General features: G+C 33.3%; 3 protein-coding genes across 3 annotated transcripts; 1 reads left to right on the forward strand and 2 right to left on the reverse strand.

The window, feature by feature from the left end:
• Nucleotides 1-6,056: 6,056 nt before the first annotated feature.
• LOC143628731 (glycerophosphodiester phosphodiesterase GDPD1, chloroplastic-like) lies at nt 6,057-8,497 on the reverse strand. Its single transcript, XM_077098233.1, has 6 exons — nt 8,374-8,497; nt 7,344-7,579; nt 6,903-7,181; nt 6,635-6,730; nt 6,343-6,539; nt 6,057-6,260 (listed from the first exon to the last, which is right to left on the reverse strand). The coding sequence occupies exons 1-6, from the start codon at nt 8,471-8,473 to the stop codon at nt 6,086-6,088; spliced, it is 1,083 nt and encodes a 360-aa protein (XP_076954348.1). The 5' UTR covers nt 8,474-8,497; the 3' UTR covers nt 6,057-6,085.
• A 4,609-nt stretch (nt 8,498-13,106) lies between these two features.
• LOC143628667 (putative serine/threonine-protein kinase PBL7) lies at nt 13,107-17,774 on the reverse strand. Its single transcript, XM_077098194.1, has 7 exons — nt 17,651-17,774; nt 16,970-16,976; nt 16,274-16,338; nt 15,962-16,209; nt 15,685-15,874; nt 13,969-14,357; nt 13,107-13,457 (listed from the first exon to the last, which is right to left on the reverse strand). Exons 1-7 carry the CDS (start codon nt 17,772-17,774, stop codon nt 13,107-13,109), a joined length of 1,374 nt encoding a protein of 457 aa, XP_076954309.1.
• A 3,915-nt stretch (nt 17,775-21,689) lies between these two features.
• Nucleotides 21,690-24,071, forward strand: LOC143628732 (membrane-anchored ubiquitin-fold protein 4-like). Its single transcript, XM_077098234.1, has 3 exons — nt 21,690-21,828; nt 23,258-23,431; nt 23,945-24,071. Exons 1-3 carry the CDS (start codon nt 21,699-21,701, stop codon nt 23,995-23,997), a joined length of 357 nt encoding a protein of 118 aa, XP_076954349.1. The 5' UTR covers nt 21,690-21,698; the 3' UTR covers nt 23,998-24,071.
• The last annotated feature ends 354 nt before the right edge of the window (nt 24,072-24,425 follow it).

The raw sequence follows: 24,425 nt of genomic DNA on the forward strand, positions 1-24,425 counted from the left end.
TGAAAGAGGGATTAGTTTCTGTTATCATGAAATGACAAAAGATTGCAATTTCTACCCTTGGGAAATGAGGGGACATAATATGGTTATACTTTTGGACCTTTTTTCATTATCTTATGTTGTTTGCTGTTGATGATGTTATATGAATCATTTATGGTTTAACTTAGAGTTGCACAAATCGAAACCGGTTTCTTGTAGGGAACCACTTCTGAGTTTTGGTCAACAATGTCAAGATTCGGGCAGGGTAGGAACTTGATTTGTTTGGCTGGTTTTTTATCTGTTTTTGTCCAGGTTGGGTCGGGTTTTGGTTTTGGCCGGGTAGAGGTGGAACCGGTTTTGTTGATTTTAGTTTTGTTTCTTGTACGGTTTCTTTGAGGTACTGAAACTTGGTTTGTACATGTGGGTTGGGTAAGAAGGGTCCGGAACCAGTTTTTGTGCCCAAGTATTATATATTAGGTGTTATGAAAGTTGGTAGGAGAATGATGGAGATTAAAAGCCTTAAAGTTCAGCTTCATTCTGTAGCAAATTGTTTGCTTCATTTACTCTTCAGGAGTGGTGTTAATGAGAAACAATATATATGATTTTTTGATAGAGTGGATGACTGTTGGCTAATGCCCCCTGAAAGAGAAGTAAATAAGAAACAATAAACGTATAATAATCTGATTCCTTCAAAAACCAATGAGATTGTTGGCTCGTAACAAAATAAATTGTGCAATTGTTGCTTTATTACTTTAAGTCACAATCACTTTCTTATATGTAATTTCAATTTTGTCCTCTCAAAAAATAAAAAATCATTTTTACAACTTATAAATCTTAATCACCATTTTATTTTACATATTCTTTTATTCAATCGGTATAGTAAACGGGTTTTTAAGTCTTTAACCAAGCTATATAATATATATTATAAAAGTGAATGTCAGCATTAATGGTGTTAGAACCTTTTTATTGTTTTTTTTTTTAATTTCAATTTCACCAACTTTACTTAAATAATATACTTCCGTAACCCAATTAATTTGATTTTTCTATGATAACTCACATAGTCACGCTCATAAAAGAAAAACTAAATACGCATGCTTATTTTGTACTCCTCTAACATTCCGGTTTAAACATAGTTTAACATAGAGATGCATTCAAAATATTGTATTCTTTCGTTAGTGCTGGTACCATACAAGTAAAGTGTTGAACCGAATCGAATCAAAGAATACGGTACCAACATCAGTATTATCAAAAACGACACTAGTATTCGTCTTCCGGCTTTCGGTCTATGCACAACACATGTCGACATCCTTTCTGTCATATCACCACTTTATTTTTAGGTTTTCATTTTTGATTGATACAGCTAGAGGTGTACAAAACCGGTTTCAAACCCAAACCGGTGTCAACGGCTGGTCAAAACCGGTTTGACTCAAACTAGTTCGGTTTATAAACCGGTTTAGAAGCAAGATAGACCGGCTTGGTCCAGGCCGGTTCGGTCCGGTTTAGAACCGGTTTTCCTCGAACCGGTTTTTCTCGAACCGGTTCGGTTTTAAAACTGGTTTGGTAGATCTTAAAGGGAACCGGTCATCAAACTGGCGGTTTGGGTGAGACCGGTTTTATTGTCAAACCGTTCGGTTCGGTTTGCGTAAAACCGGTCCCAAACCAGTTTTTTTACACCTCTAGACACAGCTAATGCCAATACCATATAGTTCACCTTCTTAATCACCTTAAGTAAAAAGAAATAAAAGAACTTATGGGCCGGGCCCATGTGATTATAAACCGACCCAGTTAATCTGAATCCGGATCCAGATAAAAACAAGTATCCTAATTCGTTACTATTACTATTGCAAAACCCTAAACAGAGACAAGGGTTTGGCGGTAGCCATGACTGAACTCAACACCAAAGAAGAACCACAAGCATTACCTTCCAAACGCAAACAACCATCCGAAACCCTAGGCGCCGACGACGAAGACTCTACAAAGAAACTCCGGTCGGCCGCCGTGGAACCGGAAACCCTAACCAAAACCGGCGAGAATGACGAAAAAACCGAAATCGAAGACGAAGAAGATGAAGATGATTACGAAGAAGAAGAAGAAGAAGACGAAACCGATTCAGAAGATGAAGCTGAGCATGTTAATGGTGAAGTTGAAATTGAAGTTGATTTAAAAGGTAAGGCGATAATGAAGGATGATAAAGGCAAAGGTAAGATGATTGAAGAGTCTGAAGATGATGATGATGATGATGGAGTTGAGAGTGAATCGGACGGTGATGCTGATTTGTCGGATGATCCGTTAACGGAGGTGGATTTGGATAACATTTTGCCGTCGAGGACGCGGCGTCGAACAGCTGCTTCCGGAGTAAACATTTCGAAGGAAGAGTAAAAGTTTATGAGGTTTGGGATTAAATTTTACTTTTTAAGTTTATGATAAAGTTATTAGGGTTTTAGGAAGTATGTTTATGAGGTAGTCTGTGGGACCAAGTTTTGGATGCTTAGGTGGTTATTTTATCGATATTCCATTGATGATTGTTTCGTTTCGATGCGTTATTTATATACTGCACACATGTGCAAATGGAAAGAAACCGAAATGAAGCTAAAATCTAACTAGTTGGCTGCCTAAGCTATGCAGTTGATATCGCCAATATATCAGTGATATATTGGTTATCGGTCCCTTAGTGAAATATCAGTATCGGTAGTATCGGTAGTTCTGTACCGATATGATATTAACCGATATTTGACTGATATTTGACCGATATATCATCGATACTCCCGATATCAGTGGTTTAAGTCTTAATTATCAAATTTAGTGTTCAATGCTGGTGTTTTAAGTGTTAGTTAATTCTTACTTGCTACGATTGTTAGTGTTTTGCAAGTTGCAAAAGGTTAATTTGTTAATGGTAGGAGAGAATACTGAATTGTTAGTGTTAAATTGCTATATATATATATATATAATATATGAATTTTACATGATACTAAAATTACCGATATCTTGACCGATATCTGATATTTTTTCGCATTAACTGCTTAGTGCGTAAGTAATATGTGTTTGGGATTGCGAGTTAGAACTGCTTATCAGCATATTATTGGATTTTGATGGGTAATAACTAATAAGAAGTTTTAAGGGTGTTTGTGATTCGTTTATCCAAAGTGTTTATCTAAGGCTGCGTGTAAAGGTACACCATTGACACACTCTCTAGACAGTAGACACTAGTCACACCACTAATGTGTCATACGTGCCGTATGGTCCATATGAAAGGGGAGGGGGGGGGGGTAAGAATAGCCATATGGGTTGTATTGAGAACCAAATCATATGGTTCGTATGATTGACAAAGAAATGAATGTATATGTGACCATTTACAACATCATACGACCCGTATGATTATTTTCTGGTTTTGTACGATGTGATAAGTACCAGAATGAAAACACGCCATCGACAAGTTTGAAGTAGCGTTATTTGTATACTGCACACATATTATTCGTTGTGTCAGTTTGGTCTTGCTAATTAGTCATTTATCTAATTAATGGTCCAAACTCTTGTTGTTCTCTATAGGATTTTTAATATTATTTCACACTTAGGGAATAATCATGCAGTACACAATGTTTTAAATCCCTTTACAGCTAGACGTGGTTTTACAAAGAAATCAATGAATATCGGTCTATGCCACCATGGATAGGTGACGGTAAGATCAGGCTCCCGTAAGATTTCTTGTTGGCTTCGGGTGGCCAGGCGTTGGTTTAGAATGGCCGATTTGCCACGGTCTGCTGTGCCAGAAAGCGACTCTGTGTACCTGAAAGACCTTTCTAAATCTTCCCCCACTTGTATTCTTTTTATCTGCAAGTTCTTCTACATTCGTATGTTCCCATACGCAAACCTACATACAGTCACATCAACATTCATTTCAATTCAGTTAATCTAGCCTTGTAAATCGGCTGTTCTTGTGTATGTAACAATGCATAGGTAATGATCATGAACTTGTATTGACCCGATCCCAGCCGACCCATGTTCAATATAATCATACCTCACCGTTGCATATCAATTTTTCACCTCCATGTGTACCAACAACGGTCTGCTTTCCCTGTTCATCACCTGCAATCATTGTTAATTTAAGAACTACATAGTCTTACATGTAATCAACCGAACGTAGCCAGTTTGATTCAATATCAAAACCTGTCGTTGCAACCTCGCCTGGGCCGGTTTGAACGTACACCCTAAAGCTAGGAGAGCCGATCCACGTCCCATCATTATCAACATTCAAATCGTTATTAAAATGATTAACCGGAGCGGTATTGATTTTGTGCAAGACAGGTGGCTGTGATGTTTCCTTGATCAACAACTTGGGAGGAGCAGTGTGAGTTTTGTGGTGAAAGGGATTGCGGGAGCCAAACACAGACACACTCTCGTCGAAAAGGTGGGACCGAGACCGGGACGTACCGCAACCCATGGGTGCGACGGAGATGCTTTCGATGAAGGTGATAGGAGACTGCTCACATAAATTTGGAGATATGAGGAATAAGAGATAAGAGACATTGTGTAATTGTATGGTAGACATATGAGGTATGAAAGAAACAAGAGATGTTACGGATGTTGCGGACATACAATTCCTATTTTTTTACGTATAATAAAACTATATATATGGATACACGTAATTGAGGGTGTAAACAAGCCGAGCCGTTCACAAGATACTTGAGATCGGCTTGAGAAAAAGCTCGATCGAGCCGAGCTTAATCGAGCCAAAGCCCGAGCTCGAGTCTAAAAGTAAGCTCGCTTAATAAACGAGCCCGAGCTTCATTTATCGATCTCGAGCCGGCTCGTGAGTCTAAACGAGCTTGTTATTTATATAATTGCTTATATTTTACAAGAGATGCTTACTTATAAATCTGATCATATTAGAGCTACCCAATAAGTACTTGGTACTATAATCTTTGGATGAAGAATATCGACTCCTGAAGATGCTCCAGAATCTTTTCGGTTGTTCGTTCGAGAACTACGATCTTTAGCTCTGGAACTAAATCATTTTCTATGGATTGGACATTTGAATCAATTGAATCAAAAAATGATGAATAATATTCAGATATACGGTCTCCTGGTTAGCCTCATAAATGTAAGAAATATTACTATATCCTATATTCAAAGGAAAGAAATGAATCTGGATATAATGAGGAGACGTTTAAATCTTACACAATTAACGAAAAAGGTTTTTACTATACATGTTTAATAATTATTAATTAATATATATAATGTTTATAACGAAATAACAAAATAATATATATTATTTTATACATAATATTAAAATTGAAAAAAGGATATAAAAATAATATTAAATATATAAAAATTAATATATAGTGAACGAGCCAAGCCCGAACCGAGCTTGAGCTTTAAAATATGCTCACGAGCCGAGCACGAGCTTTGTGTAAGTTAAACGAGCCGAGCTCGAGGGCTCGACTCGGCTCGTTTGCACCCGTACACATAACACATGCACCATTCATGAAGTTTTCTCTTTCATGTAAAAAAACGTCAACTATAACACGAACATGACATATTTAACTTGTTTAAGTTGTAGGTATGCTAACCGGGTTGTAAAATTTGGGTTAGACAATTCATAAACAAATTAACGTGTTTGACTGTTTAATTAAACAAGTTGATCAACCTGAACATGAGTTATTTATTAAATGAGTTTGATAAACAAATCAGACTACTACTATATATTGCTTTTAGTGCACACTTTGTTTTCTTGCCTTTTAGATATTATATGCATCTATTATAGTTTTACGTTCGTATATAAAAGCAACATCTTTGGGATATAAGTAGTTCACCTACATCTCACACTCTTTAGTCAAAACTTATCAATACCATGGCTATATGTGTGACTCTACCGGGTATGGTCGTTGTTGGCTGATGTTATGACAAATCGAAAAATGAAGCAATGCCAAGTCATTTATCATGATTAAAAGGAAAAAAAAAAAGAACAGAAAAAATACATGCCAAGAACATCTCAAAACAATTTGAAGCAATGCCAATTCATTATGTTATCAATTATGTTGAAACCAAAAACTAGTCTTAATAGATGTGACCTCAATTAACTCTCTATACTTAAATAGTGTGACCATTTCTGTTAATGTTGAACCACTTGTGATATTAGGTTTAGTAAAAACGACAACTCGATGCCACCACTTTCGCCCTTTCTCGTCTTCATTTCATCTACCGCACTCGTAATTTCTTCTACCAAATCAACAATCACTCCATCTACGCCCATCAGACGCTGAACATGCACTGTCTCCGGAAAATTACTGTTCCATAGAAAAAAAATTCAAATAAGAATCATTAAATAATCTGAAAACGAAATGAACAACTATCACAATATATACTTACTTCAACTTGCCATATGTGAGAAAAGAGAGATTTGACTCTTTGATCTCTCTTACCGCTGACGGATTCCTAAAAACACCCTTAACTTCCGAAACTATTCCATCTAACCCGCCCTCTAACGCCACCTGTTTAGCCTCCTCCAACGAATTTCTTCGTACATCGTTGTATAACTCGGTTCCTCCATTTGTCAAGAAATATACCTATTTTTCAGTTTTAATCCAATTAGTTAAACCCATTAAATAAATAAACTCAAAAATAAATAATTAATTAAAATGTTAGATTATTATATACTCACTGGGTATCTTTGTTGAAGCTTCTTCATAAGTAAAGCTGCATCAGGTTGAAAACTTGAAAATAATATTGGTCTATCTTTAGCATACTCATAAACCACCTACATGTAACAATTTGATTAATAATAATAATAACAACAACAACAGTAATAGTAATAATAATAATAATTTCTTATTATAATGATATAATAGTAATACTAATAATGATAATACTAATAACAACAATAATAATAGTAGTAATGATTATAATAATAATGATAATAATAATAATACCTTCAAGACCACTTGAAGAACATGTAAGAGATGATCTTGTGTATAATTAACATGATCATCAAACTTCAACTCTATGTTAAACCCTACTTTAGGGTTTACTTTCTCAAATGCTTCTTGCAAAGTACAAGAATAATCATCCGATTCGACATGCCATCCGACCACATTGCCATTAACTTTCCTAACTAAAGTTTTTCCCGCCTTTTCGGTTTCCCTTTGCGGGCCATAGCTAAAGAACTCGTCACCTGTCAGATCCGTCACTCGATTTTCAAATATGGCACCCTGAAATAAGATTACATGATCAGTAGTAGCAGTAGCAGTAGCAGTAGCAGTAGTAATAACAAGGCATTAACTAAGTCTGAACTACTTTTATTTTATTTTTTATTATTCTTTTTAATTTTACTTGTACTCTACTTTACACAAATAATTCTAAACTGATCGTACGTGTTCTTGATGGAGGATGAGGTCGTCGTGGAAAATAATTGCCACGTCATCTTTAGTGACTTGTACGTCGAACTCGATATAATCAACGGAGTGATTAGCCGCTTTGTTGAACGAAAGAATAGAGTTCTCCTTAAGCGCGGTCATTCTCCGATCAGCCGACTGTAAAGCATTCATCCCGTGACCTCTGTGACCGATCACAATGAATTTCGGTGAAGCATCAACACCTTTACTCAAATCTGGAAAATAAACAAAAAGTAAATCCATATTCAAAATCTCAAACACACCACATGTGGTAAAACTAGGGGTGCAAACGAGACGAGCCGAGCCCGAGCTCGACCATAGGCTCAGGCGCGGTTCGTTTAACTTATATAGAGCTTGAACTCGGCTTATTTCGTGCTCTATTTTCAAAGCTCGAGCACGGCTCATTTACTATTTATTAATTTTTTTGTTTTGTATTTATAATTATTTATATATATATATATATATTTTTTTTCAATTATAAGTTTATGTATAAAACAATATATATTATTTAGTTATTCCTAGTTATTTTTTCATAACATTATATATATTAATTAATAATTATTAAATATATATTAAAAACTTTTATAAGTGACGGACCTGTTTAAGCTTGCGAACTGGCTCGAGCTTTGGCTCGTTTATTAAACGAGCTTAGTTTTAGGTTGGGGCTTGATTAAGCTCGGATCAAGCCTTTTCATGAATCGATCTCGAGTAGCTCGGCTCGTTTGCACCCCTAATCAAAACACAGTTGTTTTGACTGGAAAGTCAAACTTTGTAAATTATTAGTTGGTCAAAACATGCCGGTCAAACTTTGAAAATTATTTGTCGGTATGACCGTTTGTTTGAACAAAACAACATTGGGAAGGCTGTTATTGTTCAGAACGGTCATCAATATCCATACTAACTATTTTTAAACTATGAAAATTACTGGTCAGAATAACCGTCATTCTTTCTGACCATATGAAAGTTTGAAAACTTTTGATCAAAACGGTCTAATAAGAAAAAACGGTACCGATAGGTATTTGTTTAGTGTAAGCGGAGAATGACGCAGCATTCTCCGGGACATGATCAAGATTCGGAACGTCGGAAACATGAACGGCGGTGGTAGCCATTGTAAGAATATTAATGAAATTAAAATAAAATAAAAGTTGGTGAAGTGTGAATATAAGATATGATGATACAATTTCGGGATTGAATATAAGTAATGCTGGTTAGTAATACACGGAGATGGAATCATCCTTCGGAATATTCGGCTCATCTTCGGATGCTTCCCGCCTTGCTTGCTTGTGTAATAAGTTTATTATTATGCTTTGTGCTTTGGAATTTTGGATATTCCATTATTATGCCATTATCCATAACACCTTTTACAACAAACATATTTGTTTTCAAATAATATTAGAAAAGTATATTTGTATGTAGTTATTTACTGTATTGACGATGATAATTAAGTTAGAGTGAGAAAGAAAGTGAAAGCGGTTGTGTAAATATCTTATGTATCACATTTAAAGTACTATAAATGATTGTATTATGTGACAATTGTATTATGCAGTGTAGCAGTTGTCATTTGTTAGTAGATTTTTTGTTTTGAGATGAAAACCTCTCCATTACATTATCTAAAGTGTATGTGTAATGCCATCACCATTTTGGTGGGGGTGATTATGAAGGTTTTCCGTGAGGATTTGGGTTTTCTTTATGAAGAGGTCATGGGTTCGAATCTTGCAACTAGGAGTGTTGGCTGTCTTAAAAAAATAAAAAATAACAACCATTTGGCAACAAAAGGCCCTCTCTAATGAGTGGGTCCACCGTTCATCATCAAATGCTTCTTAGACTATGTATTGTGGTTTTGTGGTAGTATGGATGAGTGAGTGATGAAAAAATGTAAAAATATGGTGAGACGGAGACAAACTAATTACTAAAAAAAGTATCAATCAACCATTCACCTCCACACATGTAGTCACACCTCGGGGGGGGGGGGGGGGGTGATGGCGCTTCACACACTTGCGACCCATATGGTAAAGCTTAGTGTCAAAACGATACCACTACAACATATAGTCTTAATGTACAGTTTGTTTGACATTTAGTCTAGTCTAGCTTGGATTGCTTGGGTTTTGATGTCCTCTAAACTAACATTTGTCAAATTTGTAATTCCAAACAACTCACGAGCCAAAAATTATATTAACTAGAATAATTATATAATTAAAAAACATATTACCAGAGAATAGAAAAGAAAAACTTGCAACTTTCTTTAGGTGCTTTTTTGTACGCGTTTGTTGAAAATTGACTTTTTAGGAAGCATCTTTTATTATTTTAAGACCATATTTTTAGCCAAAAATATATCATGAAATCCTTGGTATGATTCAACATTCGTGAACGATTGGAATTAACATTCAACACGTTAACAGATCGATATGAAAATTTATAATCTAATTCTTATATTTTACTACTTATACTATTATATAATGGGAAACTTTCCAAATTGTCCTATTAATGTAAAGAGATTCCATTTTTGTCACTATAAATAAAAGTTTCAAGAAATGTCTCATATAAATACGTCTTGATTATATGTTTAGTCTCAACGCGTCTTTCACGATATGTTTCAGCAAGTCAACTGTTTTGCCACCAAACACGTTTTTCACGATGTGTTTGGCCTCTTTAGTTTTTTTAATATTACATTATTAACTAATTTTACTCATATTTGTTTTTTCTTTTATAACTTTTAATATACAAAGTTATATATAATTTCGAATATGTCTTTGAGACGTGTTTATATTTATTTATATGTTGTCACAAATTTTATTCAAAACTGAGACGTGTCAAATTTATATCGAAATATTCAATAAATGTTTAATAAAATTTGACCAAGCTCGGATTTAAGTTAAATTTATGCCAGCATATAGATAAAAATAAACACGTCTCAACGTATATTTGAAACCTTATAATTTTTTATACATTAAAAATTATTAAAAACAAATATGAGTAAAATTAATTATAATAATGTAATATTAGAAAAAAAACTATTAAGAAGCAAAAAATGACGTGAAATACGCGTTAGGCTAACAGGTCGTGAAAGATGCGTTGAGGCCAAACATGTCATGATTGACACGTTGAGACTAAACATGTCAAATACGTGTTTGTAAGAAACATTTCTAAAAACTTTTATTTACATAGAAAAAATAGAATTCTCCTATATTAATTAGGACTGTAAACGAACCGAACGAACACGAACAAGACCTTGTTCTGTTCGTTCGTTAAGAAAATAATGTGTTCACGAATGGTTCACAAACACTTAACGAACGAGATTTTATGTTCGTGTTCGTTCATTAAGGAAATTAATGTGTTCACAAACGGCTCACGAACACAAACAAACGCAAATAAAATCGGCAGATCCTAGAGATTGAGACTGATGTATTCATCAATGTGAATAATGAAAGCCTATAAACGAATCGAATGAACACGAACAAGTTCGTTCATTTAACTTTAGAAGAACACGGACACTTAATTAAACAAATATTTATGTTCATGTTCGCTTATTTAAAGATGGACACTTGTGTTTGTTTGTTTAAAATCTAAACAAACATAACTGAACAAAGGTAAACGAACATGTATGAACAAATGTAAATGAACACAAATATAAACGAACTTAAATTAAAACACTTAAATGAACACAAATTAACAAATATAAAACCTTTAAGCCGATGACCTATCCAATATAATATTTAACTATTTTCTATTAATACATAAACAAACATAAATAAACAGACATAAACGAACGTTCATGAACATAAATGAACGAACAGAACATGTGTTCATGTTCGTTCGTTTAATTAAACGAACACAAAATTTTTGTTCATGTTCGTTCGTTTATTACATAAACGTACATAAGCGAACTTCCCACCGAACAATTCACGAGAATTTACCGAACGTTCGGTTTATTTACAGACCTAATACTAATGGTACATTATGAGAGTTTTCCCTTATATAATTTATATTAATTTAAAGTTAAATAACAAAAGATATCATTTCCGAGGATGCGTTACCTCTTTATCCGGAATATAAAATTTAGAGGATCAGACGGTGGATTTATTATCACATTAAAAGTCAACTTATCTATTCAGATGTAGATATTTTTGAAGTTTGAACTTTGAACTTTGAACTAAGATAAATAAGAAAATATATATTTTAATTTTAATAAAATTTTCAAAACTATTTCGTTCTCGTGTAGATAGGATTGCTAAAAAATGTCGTGACTCGGACAAAATCGGTTCATTTGTAGATAAACCGATTCAAGCTGACTCGGTTTATAAGTATGTATTTTTAGAATTTGACAAAGTAATATTTCTATTTAGCCATCCTTTTGAAGCAAGAATTGATTTTTCTTGATACGAGCTCGTGCTAAATAAATTTATCCATTTATATTAAACCGGAATGTTTATAAGTTATAACCCAAATCTTATCCTGATTCGGCGATCCTAATCTTTCTTAGCGCAAGTTCTACAATAACCTAAGCTTGTTATCTCGCTCATTTAACTATTAGATGGATATACTATACAAACTAGGATATAGCCCGTGTGATACACGAGTGATTAAAAAGTAAACAAAAAAGTTAAAATTAATAATATACATAACAACATACCTTATAGATTTATAAGATATAATAATTTTTTTCTAAAACACATAGATTAGTAAGAATATTTTGTATTTGTATTTTAAAAGAAATTAAAATAGAAGGTTGTGAATCTATAACAATTAAGAAAAAGAGAAGGTTAATATCAATTCATCCTAGTTGAATTGGCAAGCTACAAATATTTTAAAATTAAGATAGTGGGTTCAATTCCCACCAATAACATATTTTTCATTTTATCATTCATTAAATAGAAATTGTAAAAATGTAAAGTTGGGTAATGTGTTGTTTTAATAATATATGCAGATATAGATGTATTATTTTGTTGTTATTGTAATTATCTGGTTTCCTAGTTTCACACCCTTGTATTTATACCCATATTGTTTAATGAGAAGTCCATTGGTATTTCTCCATTATTTTATATAGTATCAGAGTCCCCGTTTTCGAAACGCATTCTCTGGTATCTCAAGTGACGTTGACCAACGGACTTTAGATAACCCAACACGGTCCATGAAACTTACAACTTACGACTTACTCTCATTCCGATTGTGGATGCCCAAATGCCTGTTGTTCCAAATCGGATTTTGTGTTCCTTTGTGAGAATTTAATCTCATGGTCCTCCAAACGACAACCTAGATTCACGCTCAAGTATCGAGGCCTCTAGAATTTGCTGCAAAGCTTATATACATTAACAGACTGGCCAAATGATTAAGTGTAAAATCTTTGATGATTATGCTACCGAGATTGCTCTTAGTAACAAAAGTGAAAATTAGGATTATCATTGGTTAAAGTGTAATGGATTTTTATTGGGGTGACGGTTTGCATATATGCGTGTTTATGCTATTAGTTAAGCTAATGTTTATGCATTTATATGTTGTGTATACATTAATATCACACTAGTTGTATGAATACACTATATATCCAACTAAGGTAGATACCATTATTAATCACTATAATAATTGAAAACTTGTTTGCGAAAATTCGGGTTTAAAATTGATGCATGCAAGTGTTTTTAGGTGTGTGTTGATTTACTGTATGAGTATCTATACTTGACCAATAACTAGTAAGAGACACGAGTATAAAAAAATTGTCACACATATCCGAATAATATTCTAAATGCAACATTATATCGGCGTTCTACTCGTTGCTTCACGTCTAAATTTCTCTCCCCACATTTTGGCCTCTGCAATGGCCTTTGCTCTTTCATCCTCGTCATCTTTAAACATAGAACTTGAATCCGAATCTGGATCTGAATCATAATCATGTTTGGAACCCGCATGAGGATCAGATAAAGGTGCAACAAGATCCAATCTATCAACAACTTCACTCATGTCCGGACGTTTTTCAAGATCATCGTCCATACACATCAATGCCACTTGTACTGTCCTTTGTAGTGGTTTATGCATGAACTCACCTTTCATTTTCGGGTCCGCTAGCTTCACGTATCTCCTTTTGTTTATCAACATTGGTTCCGCCTGAACATAATATTAGCCAGTTAAAAACAATTTATAAAACTTTATATTCAATACATCTACATATTTCTATCGTAATTTATATTGAAACGTAGATAAAAATAAAAACAACAAAACGTCATATCATATGCTAAAACTTATAAGCGAAAAATAAAAATATAAGCTAACTAATGTCACATCATTGGGTGCAAATAGTAGGACCAGCTTTAGAAAGAGTAAATTACACTTTTCGTCCTTTATGCATAGGATAACTTGTATATCGTGTCATTTAATTTCATTAAGACATGTTGTCACGTTTTGCGTCCTTTCCACTAACCAATATTAACTTTTTTTTTTTGCTAGTTTTTTTTAAAAAATGACCATTTTACCCTTAGAACTAAAGCGTGATTAAGTCATTTTGTTACATCTTTCTATACTCAGTTTTGTCACACTTAGTACAAAACTGACGTATTTTGACTCCTATGTAATCAAATAATCAGAATCCGTTTGTTCAAACATTTAAGAAATGACATACCCATTCGATAAGATATTGTCCTCCTTCGGTTGTTTTATCTAACGCTTGTCGTCCCGTCACAAGTTCCAAAAGAACCACCCCGAAACTGTATGTATCAGACTTTATGGTCAAGTGAACTGTGAACCCGTACTCGGGTGCACAATAGCCCATTGTGCCCATTACTCGAGTTGACACGTAGGATTTATCACCTAACGGGCCGAACTTAGCCAAACCCAAGTCAGATATCTTTGGGTGGTAGCCTTCACCTAATAAGATGTTGGCTGATTTCATGTCTCTATAGATAATAGGTGGTTCACAATTATGGTGCAGGTAGTTCAGCCCTTTAGCTGTTCCTAATGCTATTTTTATCCTTGTGTTCCAATCAAGCGGTTTCATGTACGGTTTAGGATCTGCAAGTAATCAAATTAGTGAAAATAATATTGTGTCGGGGCGGGGCGGGTTGGTTGAGTCACAAACATTTTTCTAGTTTGACAACTTCGCATAAAAAGTTTAGCATTAAATATGATTACAAAACTATGTTACTCCCTTATTCTCAAAATTAATGTCCACAAACAAAAGGCATAATTTTAGATATCTTGCAGTTGATGCAAGTTTTAGTTAGTAAAATGACAATTTACCCTTAATGCATATAAGATACTATTGAAAAATGGTGTAAATGAGCCGAGCTGCTCGTGAACTACTCAGGATCAGCTCAGTTGAGTCACAAACATTTTTCTAATCTGAAAACTTTTCATAAAAAGTTTAGCATTAAATATTATTACAACACTATATTACTCCCTCAGTCTCAAAATTAATGTCCACAAACGAAAGACATAATTTTAGATATCTTGTTGATGCAAGTTTTAGACTTTTAGTTAGTAAAATGACAATTTTACCCTTAATGAATATAAGATACTATTGAAAAAGGGTGTAAATGAGCCGAGCTGCTCGTGAACTACTCAAGATCAGCGAACCAAGTCAAGCTTAAACGGGCTCGAACCTATATTGGAGCTTATTTAATAAATGAGTTCGAGACAAGCTTCACTTATCAAGCTCGACTAGGCTAACGAGCATGAACGGGCCCTATTTACATAATTTTTATTTAGTATATTAGATATATATTTTCATTATTATTATTATTATTGTATATAAAACTATGATAAAAGTGACTAAACAATATAGTATGCTATCTATAACATTAATGATTATAAACATATAAAAAATATATAAATGTATATAGATAAAATAAATAATAAATGAGCCAAGCCTAAGACAACTGCCGAGCCTAATTGAAAAACTACTTACGAGCAAACTTGATCTTTAAAAATAGAGCTTGAAACTTGGCTCATTTACATTCCTACCACTGAGTTGTTACATGCATGATAAAGGTGATCAAGGGTAAAATGGGAAAATTGATAACTTATCTAGTAGTAACATGACTAACAATAATATGAATTTCTGAATATACCCTTTAGGTGACTTTTTGACCCATTTCTCTTACTCATATTTGGGATTGAGTTTGAAAAATGCTTATCGACTTATTGGTGTTTTTAAAAAGTTAATAAGTTAAAATGTGTTTGGCAATCACAAAAATCTTTTTTATTTTAGCTTTTTGAAAAGGATAAAAAACAGTTTTCCAAAAGCCCCAAATCCTGGTTTTTTAAAAAAGCCAATAAGTCAAAAAGTAGATTAGTCAAAACGGCCAGTTATAGAAATAATTAAAGAAAAATATGCTACCATGTAGGTGTTCTTCCAATGATCCTAATGGCATGAGCTCATAAACAAGAAGCAGATCATCATTCTCAGAGCAATATCCAATCAAATTAACGATATTCGGGTGACACACGAGCGAAAGCATTGTGATTTCAACAAGAAATTCTTTATGCCCTTGCAAACCATCTCGGTTTAGCTTTTTAACTGCGACAACCTGACCATTAAATCACTACATTAAAAGTTTAAACACATACCTTCCAATTAATTAACTGAATAACAAAAGATATAGAAAGTTATTTACTTGGTTAGTGTTTTCTAGCTTTCCTTTATACACTTCCCCGAACCCGCCTTCGCCAAGATATCGGTCACTTTTGAAGTTATCAGTAGCTTTTACAAGCTCTTGGTAACTGAATATCCTTTGTTTGTTTATGTTAGTATTTGCAGGAACAGTGATCTTTAAAGATTTTGATGGTGATGTTTGTGCTTGTTGTGTTCTTGATTCTTTTTTGTTTAATTTTGTTTCTGAATCTTCATTGTCCACCTTTTGAACTGCATCATTAGAACATGTGTTGTAAGATGCAATTATGACTTTTTAATTTGTGCTAATTTATACTGCATAAATTCAACTGTAACTTTGCTATTGGTGAGATATACTGAGTACGATGATGATGATGCATTCTGCATTCAACCGCAAACAGATAAACTAACAAATTTGTTGATGTCACTTTTAACCAGGCTGATATAACATGACATACATGGCATGATAAGACACGAGTACCTGTAGCGCTAGACACGAACATAACATGATAACTAATCGTGCCATTTTTTCAAACACGAACATGTCTAGAAATAGGTTACACAACATGACATGTTTAGGGACATGATAAATATAGCATATAACTAATACATGATTCTTAACATATTTGAAACAAAAACAAATATCCATAAGAAAGTATAAAATCAAATCATAGCATCCACTAAAGGCACTAAGTAGGGTATAGGGGATAATTTGAGAACTAATACATGATTCTTAACATATTTGAAACAAAAACAAATATCCATAAGAAAGTATAAAATCAAATCATAGCATCCACTAAACCTTGTTGAGTTTTAATAACTTTGACAACCTCATTCTTAACCACACATTTAAGTAAATAGGTTAGATTATGTGATTGGGATTAAATCTGATAGAAAAATTAAGTAGGAGAAATAATAAAGATGTACAGTGATTACACTAATTTAAACGTGCGTTACACCTATGTAAAAAGTCGATTCGGTGCGTAAAAAATGTTGTAATTTTTCTACGTACATGTAACCTGCGTATATTACATACATGTAAAAAAAATTTTAAAAACTGTTACGTTGAGTTCTTTCGAGTTCTTAAAACTCAAAGTGGTTCTCAAAAGAAATCAGCCCTACACACACACACACAAATACATACAACATAGAGTAATTATATATATACAAGTAGAGTAATTATATATACAAATACATAATTAACGTATTCGTAATTATATATACAAGTAGAGAAATTATGTAATTACATCATAGGGTAATTACATAATTACTCTATGATGTAATTAATTACATAATTACTCTACTTGATTTTTACAATTAGCATGTTAATTTTATTTGTACGTTAATTTTCCCTTATATATATGTGTGTGTGTAAAAGAACATGTTGCTTAACTTGTTTAGACATGAATTTAAACGGTCTTAAACGTGCCAACTTGTTTAAGACACGAAACTTGTTAAGCCAAACCCAACCTTGTTAAACTTTGTATCGTGTTAAAAGGTCATCACATTCTAGCTCAATCAATGGTACGATTCTCAAAAAATAAATAAACGGTTGGATCAACGATCGGTTTAATTAAAAATGTAAGATTTCATATCATACATATAATCATTTAATTAAGGAACATAAATTGAAAAATTAAGAAGAAGAAGAATGCATACATATACATATAGATATATATTGTCATGAGGAGACCTGTGGGATCGGTGGATACGTCGTTGTTGTTGTTGTTGTCGGGGCTAACTTTCCGGCGACCGGGGAAGCAAAAACATGATAATCCTCCCACCTTCAAACCCCAACTTCTGTAATTCATTTTCATGCATCGACCCACCAACCATGCATGGTGGTTTGTCGATGAAATTGCTAGCAAAGCTTTCAGAATTCAAATGATTTGTGAACAAATGAAGGAATTGAACAATGGGTTGTTGTGTTTGATCATGTTTAAACGCAAAGAATCTTTAATCTTGGGAAAAAAAGGCAAGAGAATATTAGAAAATAATAATAATAATAATAATAATAATAATAATAATAATAATAATAAAAGAAAGTCGTTCTTCTAATATTATACGTAAACTCGAGCGTTACAACAGCACAACATGGTTGATAATATTTGGAGAATATCCGGTTTTGTCCATTCTGTAATCGTCATAGTTGAGATCGTGGATGCCATTTTGCGTGGGCCCACTGTCCAATGCTGTTGTCTTCTTTGTGTGGCTGACGTCATAGTGGTCCTGTTCGTACATGTTGTACAGGTCAAGTGGCGATTCCCTGTTGGTGCTTATTTTTTGTACAACTCTAGTATTAACGATGGTTTAAGGTGTACCACCATCTAGGTGGCATTTTGGACTGTTACAAGGTGTGCGTTTGTGGGTATGTTCCCTTTTTGATGTTTTCCCCTTTTGACAAGGTTGGCCTATTTCAGTATTCTGCCCAGATTCGGGATTACATCTCTTTATAAACCAATGCGTTACGGTGGCGACGTTGATTACATAAAACAAGCGAAACTATGAAAAAGTTCATGAAGAAACACTTCTAAAAATAAGCACGTCACAACGTCATGCTATGATTTTATAACATGTCATATCTTAAAAGTTGTTATGGAAAACAAAAAACACTATAAAAGAATCGAAATCGTGAAGCAACTTTCACGACTTTGACATTCGCCTCGGTGTCCACCCAAAGGCGTTTACATTTTTAATTTCTAGTAGTAAAAGACTTTAGTTTTTTATTTGTAAGTTATTTTCTTCGTTACGGCTATAGGTCTTTTTTTTTCGGCTTGGCCAAGATATTTAAATCCTCGTAGACGGCCCTAGTTTCGGTTTACCATAATACAAGTCCGAAACATTTATCACTTTTTGCAAGATTTCATTAACTTATTTAGATCCAATTTTATAACACCATCAAATCTTTTCAACGTGACTTATGAGGGAATTCAATAATTATGAATCCAAATCCTTTGTCCAAACTCACTATCTTGTTTTCCAGTTCACATGTTGTCAAACATCCTCTCAACACGGTAAGACAGTGTGTAGTGGATAACATTCCTATGAGGATGTTGTGCATTATATGCTGTCATGCCACTATAGGGGCATAATACACAAATGGTGTGTAATGGATACCCCATTCCAGTCATTTACTATTTTTATTTTATTATTATATTTTTATTTAAAGTAAAACATAAAAACACATCCACCTAATCATCACCCCACCAATCACAGCCCTTCGCCACCAACATTGTGTGGAAAGCGCCCCACTACGAGTATTCTAAGACATAATGAATGATTTATCACTTAAACAACATCATTCTTGTCATTATCTTGCAAGCCCATCTACCACCCTCGTTTTGGGTCGAAGCTCTTCACACCACAACATACCTTGACAACATCCTTCCTACCAAGTGCATCAACTTTCAAACCCCTAAATGTTGCACTCTTCCTCCACCACCCTACGTTCGCATTGTCAGCTATACTCAACCAATTTATAAATTTAGAGCATCGCTCCATCTCCCTAGGTCCAGATCTACGTAGCAAACTGCAAACCCAACAAGATAAGCGAAGTCCGCCATTACATATAATTAAATATTATATGTATATAAGTTTAATAATTTTTTAATAGGTCTGTAGAGGTTTGTTGTTGTTGAAAAACGTAGTGTTTTTTTAGAAAAAAATTGGAATTTGTTGTGACGCTGATGTGACAATTTGTGGTGGTTTGTTGTTGTGGATGTTCTTAGTTTAAAAAAAACGTAAAACATAACAAAAGAATTAAAATGTTTCAAAAATAAATTTCAAATCAATTTAAATAAAAATTGTATTGTGAATGGATTTAAAACATAAAGAATTAAAGATTATATTAGGCCCTGATAATGATTATATTAAGAAGCAAAGTTGCCAAGTTGGTCGAAACAACTTGATGACAGAATTCATATTGAAAACGATTAGACTGTTTTTATTTTATAATAACTATATTTTTGTCTGGATAGATACAAGTGCTGAAGTTTTATATATTTGAATGGTATCTAATAATACTAGCCATCATAAATATAAATTTAATTTAATCCAAAAGAGTAATGGATCATGTCTTTATAGGTAATTACCGGCCGACATCTCATACATGTTACTATCACCACTACACTACGTGACAACGAGTAGGAATAAGATACATATCTACCTACTGCCATGGGTGCTTTGTGTTTGATTGCCTACTTACATAGTTATCGCTTTGTCGTTATATCCGACGACATAACCAGAACTTTTTAATTTAAAGGTTATTTTTTCATTCGACTATCCAACTCATTTTTTTTTATTTTAATAAAATTCCGACTTTATATACAAAATTTAACAAATTTCAATGATTGAAAATTCAATGGACTCTTTTGACCTTCCCCTGGTTCCACCCCTTATTATATCTATATTCGTTTTGGTGAATGAGCAACTTTGAGTTTAGTTTTAACAATAGTTTGGATCTTAGCTAATAACAATACAGGTCGAGTTGACTAGAGCCAATATGTCCGTTTTGAGCCGGATTTTAGCTAACAACATTAGTTCGGATTTTTGTCTGGGTTCACCTTGTCAAGACGATCTATTAAACCTTTTAGACGTAACCTTCTAACCAACTTTCACGGTAGTTAATTAAATATTTTCTTTCCACTCCTTTTCTTTTGTCTCCTTAATTCTCCTTTTTTTTTCCTTTCGTTTATTAAACTCGGGAACACAATGGTAGTTCCAATACGATAACAAGCTTTGTATACAAAAGCTTTATAACATTTCATCATAATTTTTTTATGATTAAAAAAAGTTTATTGGATTTTAATGACCCTATTGAATGGTATTGTCCGATAATAATCCATTTTTCAATTTATCGCCACTGGTACTACCAAATTTAAAAAAGTTGGCCCCCAATCAGAATTTCAAACCGATGTTTTCGGGCTTTTGATTGGAAGAATGATACAAGTCGATTGATGTAAAATTTAACTCAAAACGGTGATCTGAACGACTTGATTTTTGTTAACCGTAAGTTCAAACACCCGAATTGAAGCATTGTTTTGTCGTGTTGGAGCACCATTCGAACTAAGTTTTACATCAATCGGCTCATATACTCCTTCCGATCAAAAATCTTAAAACATTAGTTTCAATTTCGAAAAAAATATAACGCCTCTAAGTTCTTTTTAACTGAGGACCATTATGTGACAACTTTTATAAATTTGAGAACGCCAATAACTATAAACTGACTTGAGATTATTATCGTGAATATCATTTAACATGGATTATTAAAATTTGCTTATTACAAATGTATGATCTCCTTTTTTTTTCTAAAATAAAAAATACACGCCTATAAAATTTGATAATTTGAACACACCGATATATATTCACCGTATTCAAACTGACCGACCAGTAACCAGTACAAAAGCTAAAGTTGAACACAAAACATAACATAACAAAACAAAACAAAACAAAACAAAACATATGAGTTGGGTTTTATGTTTTATGTTTTTAACTTTTAAATAAGTTCACATTCATTAACACTACACCTCGAGATCGGGTTTAGGGTTCCTCATCTTCTTCAAAGGTACAGGTTTTTATTCAAATTAATTTGTTCTTCATTCATCAATTCATGTTTATTAATTAGCGTTATTTATTATAATTTTAATTCAACTTAACTTTGTGTAATTTTTTTATTTTATTTTTTATTTTTTAGGCTGTTTTATTAGTAATTTGTGCCTTTGTGGAATAAATTGTTGTTGCAAATGCCGGAGGAAGATCTTCTAGAGCTTAAGTTTCGGTTGCTTGATGGATCGGATATCGGTCCGTTTATGTACCCGCCCGCATCCACCGTTGCGATGCTCAAGGAGCGAATTGTTTCCGAGTGGCCCAAAGGTTAGGCCGATTTAGGTTTTTACGCGTTGATATGATTGTTATTGATAACCGAATAAGGCCGTGTTCGTGTTTGTTTGTAAAGCGTTTATTGGACAAGCGAACGGTTATTAAGGAAATGAACTTGTTGGTGAACGCTTCACTGACATAATTGAACAGAAACAATGTTTTATTTGTTTTGGTTAGTTGAGAATGGTTAGTGCCAACGGTTAGGTTAGGCCTGTAAACGAACCGAATGTTCGGTGAACTGTGAATTGTTTGTTGTGAAGTTTGTTTATTTAATAAACGAACGAACATGAACCAAAAATTTGTGTTCGTTTAATTAAATGAACGAACATGAACACATGTTCCATTCGTTCATTTATGTTCATGAACGTTCGTTTATTTATGTTCGTTTATGTCCGTTTATGTATTAATAGAAAATAGTTAAATATTATCTAGACGAGTCATCTACCTGAAGGGGTTTTATATTTGTTAAATTGTGTTCATTTAAGTTTTCATTTATGCCCGTTTATGTTTGTTTGTGTTCATTTACATTTGTTCATGTATGCTCAATTGTGTTCGTTTATCTTTTTTCAGTTATGTTCGTTTAGATTTTAAACAAACGAACACAAATGTTCATTTCTAAATTAACGAACATGTACATAAATATTTGTCTGATTAGGTGTTCGTGTTTGCTTAAAGTTAAATGAATGAACACGAACATGCGCTTGTTTGTGCTCATTGATGAATATTCATTTGCAGGTTTTCATGTTCATATTGATGAATACATCGGTCTCAATCTCTAGGCTCTGCCTATTTTATTTGTGTTTGTTTTTGTTCGTGAGCATATTCATTTCCTTAATGAACGAACACGAACATAAAATCTCGTTCGGTAAGTGTTCGTGAACCGCTCATGAACACATTATTTCCTTAACAAATGAACATGAACAAGGCCTTGTTCATGTCCGTTCGGTTCGTTTACAGCCCTACCAACGGTTCAGTCTGGCCACCAAGTTTCGTTGGTATTTATTTTAACATTCATATTTATATGTTAACTTGTTTTATAGTTAATAATTTTGTTTAAATCTATATGATAAGATTAGAAAGTCATTAACAAATATTAAAAACATTTAACGAACAAACAAATATTAACGAACACAATTGAAAGAACATGGCCTCTATTCGTGTTCGTCCATTTAGTTAATCTAACAAAATTCCTTGTTCATGTTCGTTTATATATTAAACGAACGAACATAAACGAACTTCACGTCTAACAGTTCACTCTCTTGACCACTTGCCTATAATATACAAATCATTCAAAATGACTAATTGAGTTCTTGATGATTAATTGCATCTGTTTTATTTGGTTATGTAATGTGTTAAATTCATATCCGGTGTAAATGAATTAATTCTCGAGTGGTTTGTTTACACTAGTGTAACTTTTCTTCAGATAAAAAAGGAGGGCCCAAATCAGCAAATGACATTAAGTTAATAAACGCCGGGAAAATCTTGGAGAACAGTAAAACTGTCGGTCAGTGCAGAACACTTTTCGGGGAGGAGCTTCCGAAAGGGGTAATTACTATGCATGCTGTTGTACAGATGTCATTAACCAAAGCAAAAACAGGTAATTTCTTTTGGTTTTTCTCGTACGATATAAGATTTTTTCTATTTATATGCTCTATTATGCAGTTTCTGCGATGCAATTTTATGACTTAGACTTGTTTTATTTAAACCATTTAGTGCTCGAGTATGAAGATATTTTTTCTAGGATCAAAAAGATAAATTATAGTATCATTGAATATGTTTGATGAACTATAAAACAAATACCATTGGTGGAAACTATTTTTTTAAATGTCACGGAAAATAAAAAATTATAAAAAAAAAAAAACTTTTTTTGTGGAAATTAGTTTAATATTATATTTTGCAATGGTAGACTTTGAATTTAATGGTCTTTTCTTGTTCAATATAGATATCTGATGGGAGATGATTTGTACTCAACTAAATAGATTTTGTAAAGCTTTTTTTTTTTGACAAAGTTACCCTCACATTTTAAGCATTCTTAATTTATCTAATAGCACTGCGCATATGTATCATCTTAAACTTATGTATATTTTTTTGTTTTTTACTTTTTAAACAGAAAAGAAGATCGATGAGGCTCCAAATAACGTATGTGCGTGTACCATATTATAAGAATTATTTAAGTCTGTCTATTTGGTCAAATTTATCATCTGGTGGGGTCGATGAAATGAGGCTGGAAACCGGTGTGTAAACAGTGGCGTACCACATTGCTGCATGTGCAGGGAAAGTCACATCCTACTTGCTATGTATGTCATTTTGTGTAGTGTGTTGTTATGTATAATTTGTTGCTTTAAGTTGTGCATTTGTAGCTTCGGCTTCAGTAATATTAGTCCTCACGGGTCTATTATTGTTACAGGATGGTTCTATGTTTTACCATTTTTAAACGAGTTGAATGTGCTTGTATCACATTGTTAAAAAAGGTAAACTTGAATCAATATTTCGTTGTAAATTTACGGGTCAAAACAAGTCAGTTTCTACAAATTATACAAATGCTATACTATTAAAATAGTAACATAAAGTTTGTTCTCATTTGATGGTAT

The sequence above is a fragment of the Bidens hawaiensis genome, unplaced genomic scaffold (genome assembly GCF_021521415.1).
Source record: "Bidens hawaiensis isolate Kalapana, Puna unplaced genomic scaffold, B.hawaiensis_p1.1 tig00005061_1, whole genome shotgun sequence".
NCBI classification, from domain to species: domain Eukaryota; kingdom Viridiplantae; phylum Streptophyta; class Magnoliopsida; order Asterales; family Asteraceae; genus Bidens; species Bidens hawaiensis.

What these genes read in the sequence shown, in the direction of transcription:
- LOC143628731 (XM_077098233.1), bottom strand. Translation starts at nt 8,473, where the DNA reads ATGGCTACCACCGCCGTTCATGTTTCCGACGTTCCGAATCTTGATCAT. An exon ending in AGCTTCAACAAAGATACCCA is followed by an intron (nt 6,540 to 6,634) that starts GTGAGTATATAA and finishes ACTGAAAAATAG; the next exon opens with GTATATTTCTTGACAAATGG. An exon ending in CTCACATATGGCAAGTTGAA is followed by an intron (nt 6,261 to 6,342) that starts GTAAGTATATAT and finishes TCTATGGAACAG; the next exon opens with TAATTTTCCGGAGACAGTGC.
- LOC143628667 (XM_077098194.1), bottom strand. Translation starts at nt 17,774, where the DNA reads ATGAAAATGAATTACAGAAGTTGGGGTTTGAAGGTGGGAGGATTATCA. An exon ending in AGCTAGAAAACACTAACCAA is followed by an intron (nt 15,875 to 15,961) that starts GTAAATAACTTT and finishes TTTAATGGTCAG; the next exon opens with GTTGTCGCAGTTAAAAAGCT. An exon ending in GACAATATCTTATCGAATGG is followed by an intron (nt 13,458 to 13,968) that starts GTATGTCATTTC and finishes TATTATGTTCAG; the next exon opens with GCGGAACCAATGTTGATAAA.
- LOC143628732 (XM_077098234.1), top strand. Translation starts at nt 21,699, where the DNA reads ATGCCGGAGGAAGATCTTCTAGAGCTTAAGTTTCGGTTGCTTGATGGA. An exon ending in TGTTTCCGAGTGGCCCAAAG is followed by an intron (nt 21,829 to 23,257) that starts GTTAGGCCGATT and finishes ACTTTTCTTCAG; the next exon opens with ATAAAAAAGGAGGGCCCAAA. An exon ending in ATTAACCAAAGCAAAAACAG is followed by an intron (nt 23,432 to 23,944) that starts GTAATTTCTTTT and finishes CTTTTTAAACAG; the next exon opens with AAAAGAAGATCGATGAGGCT.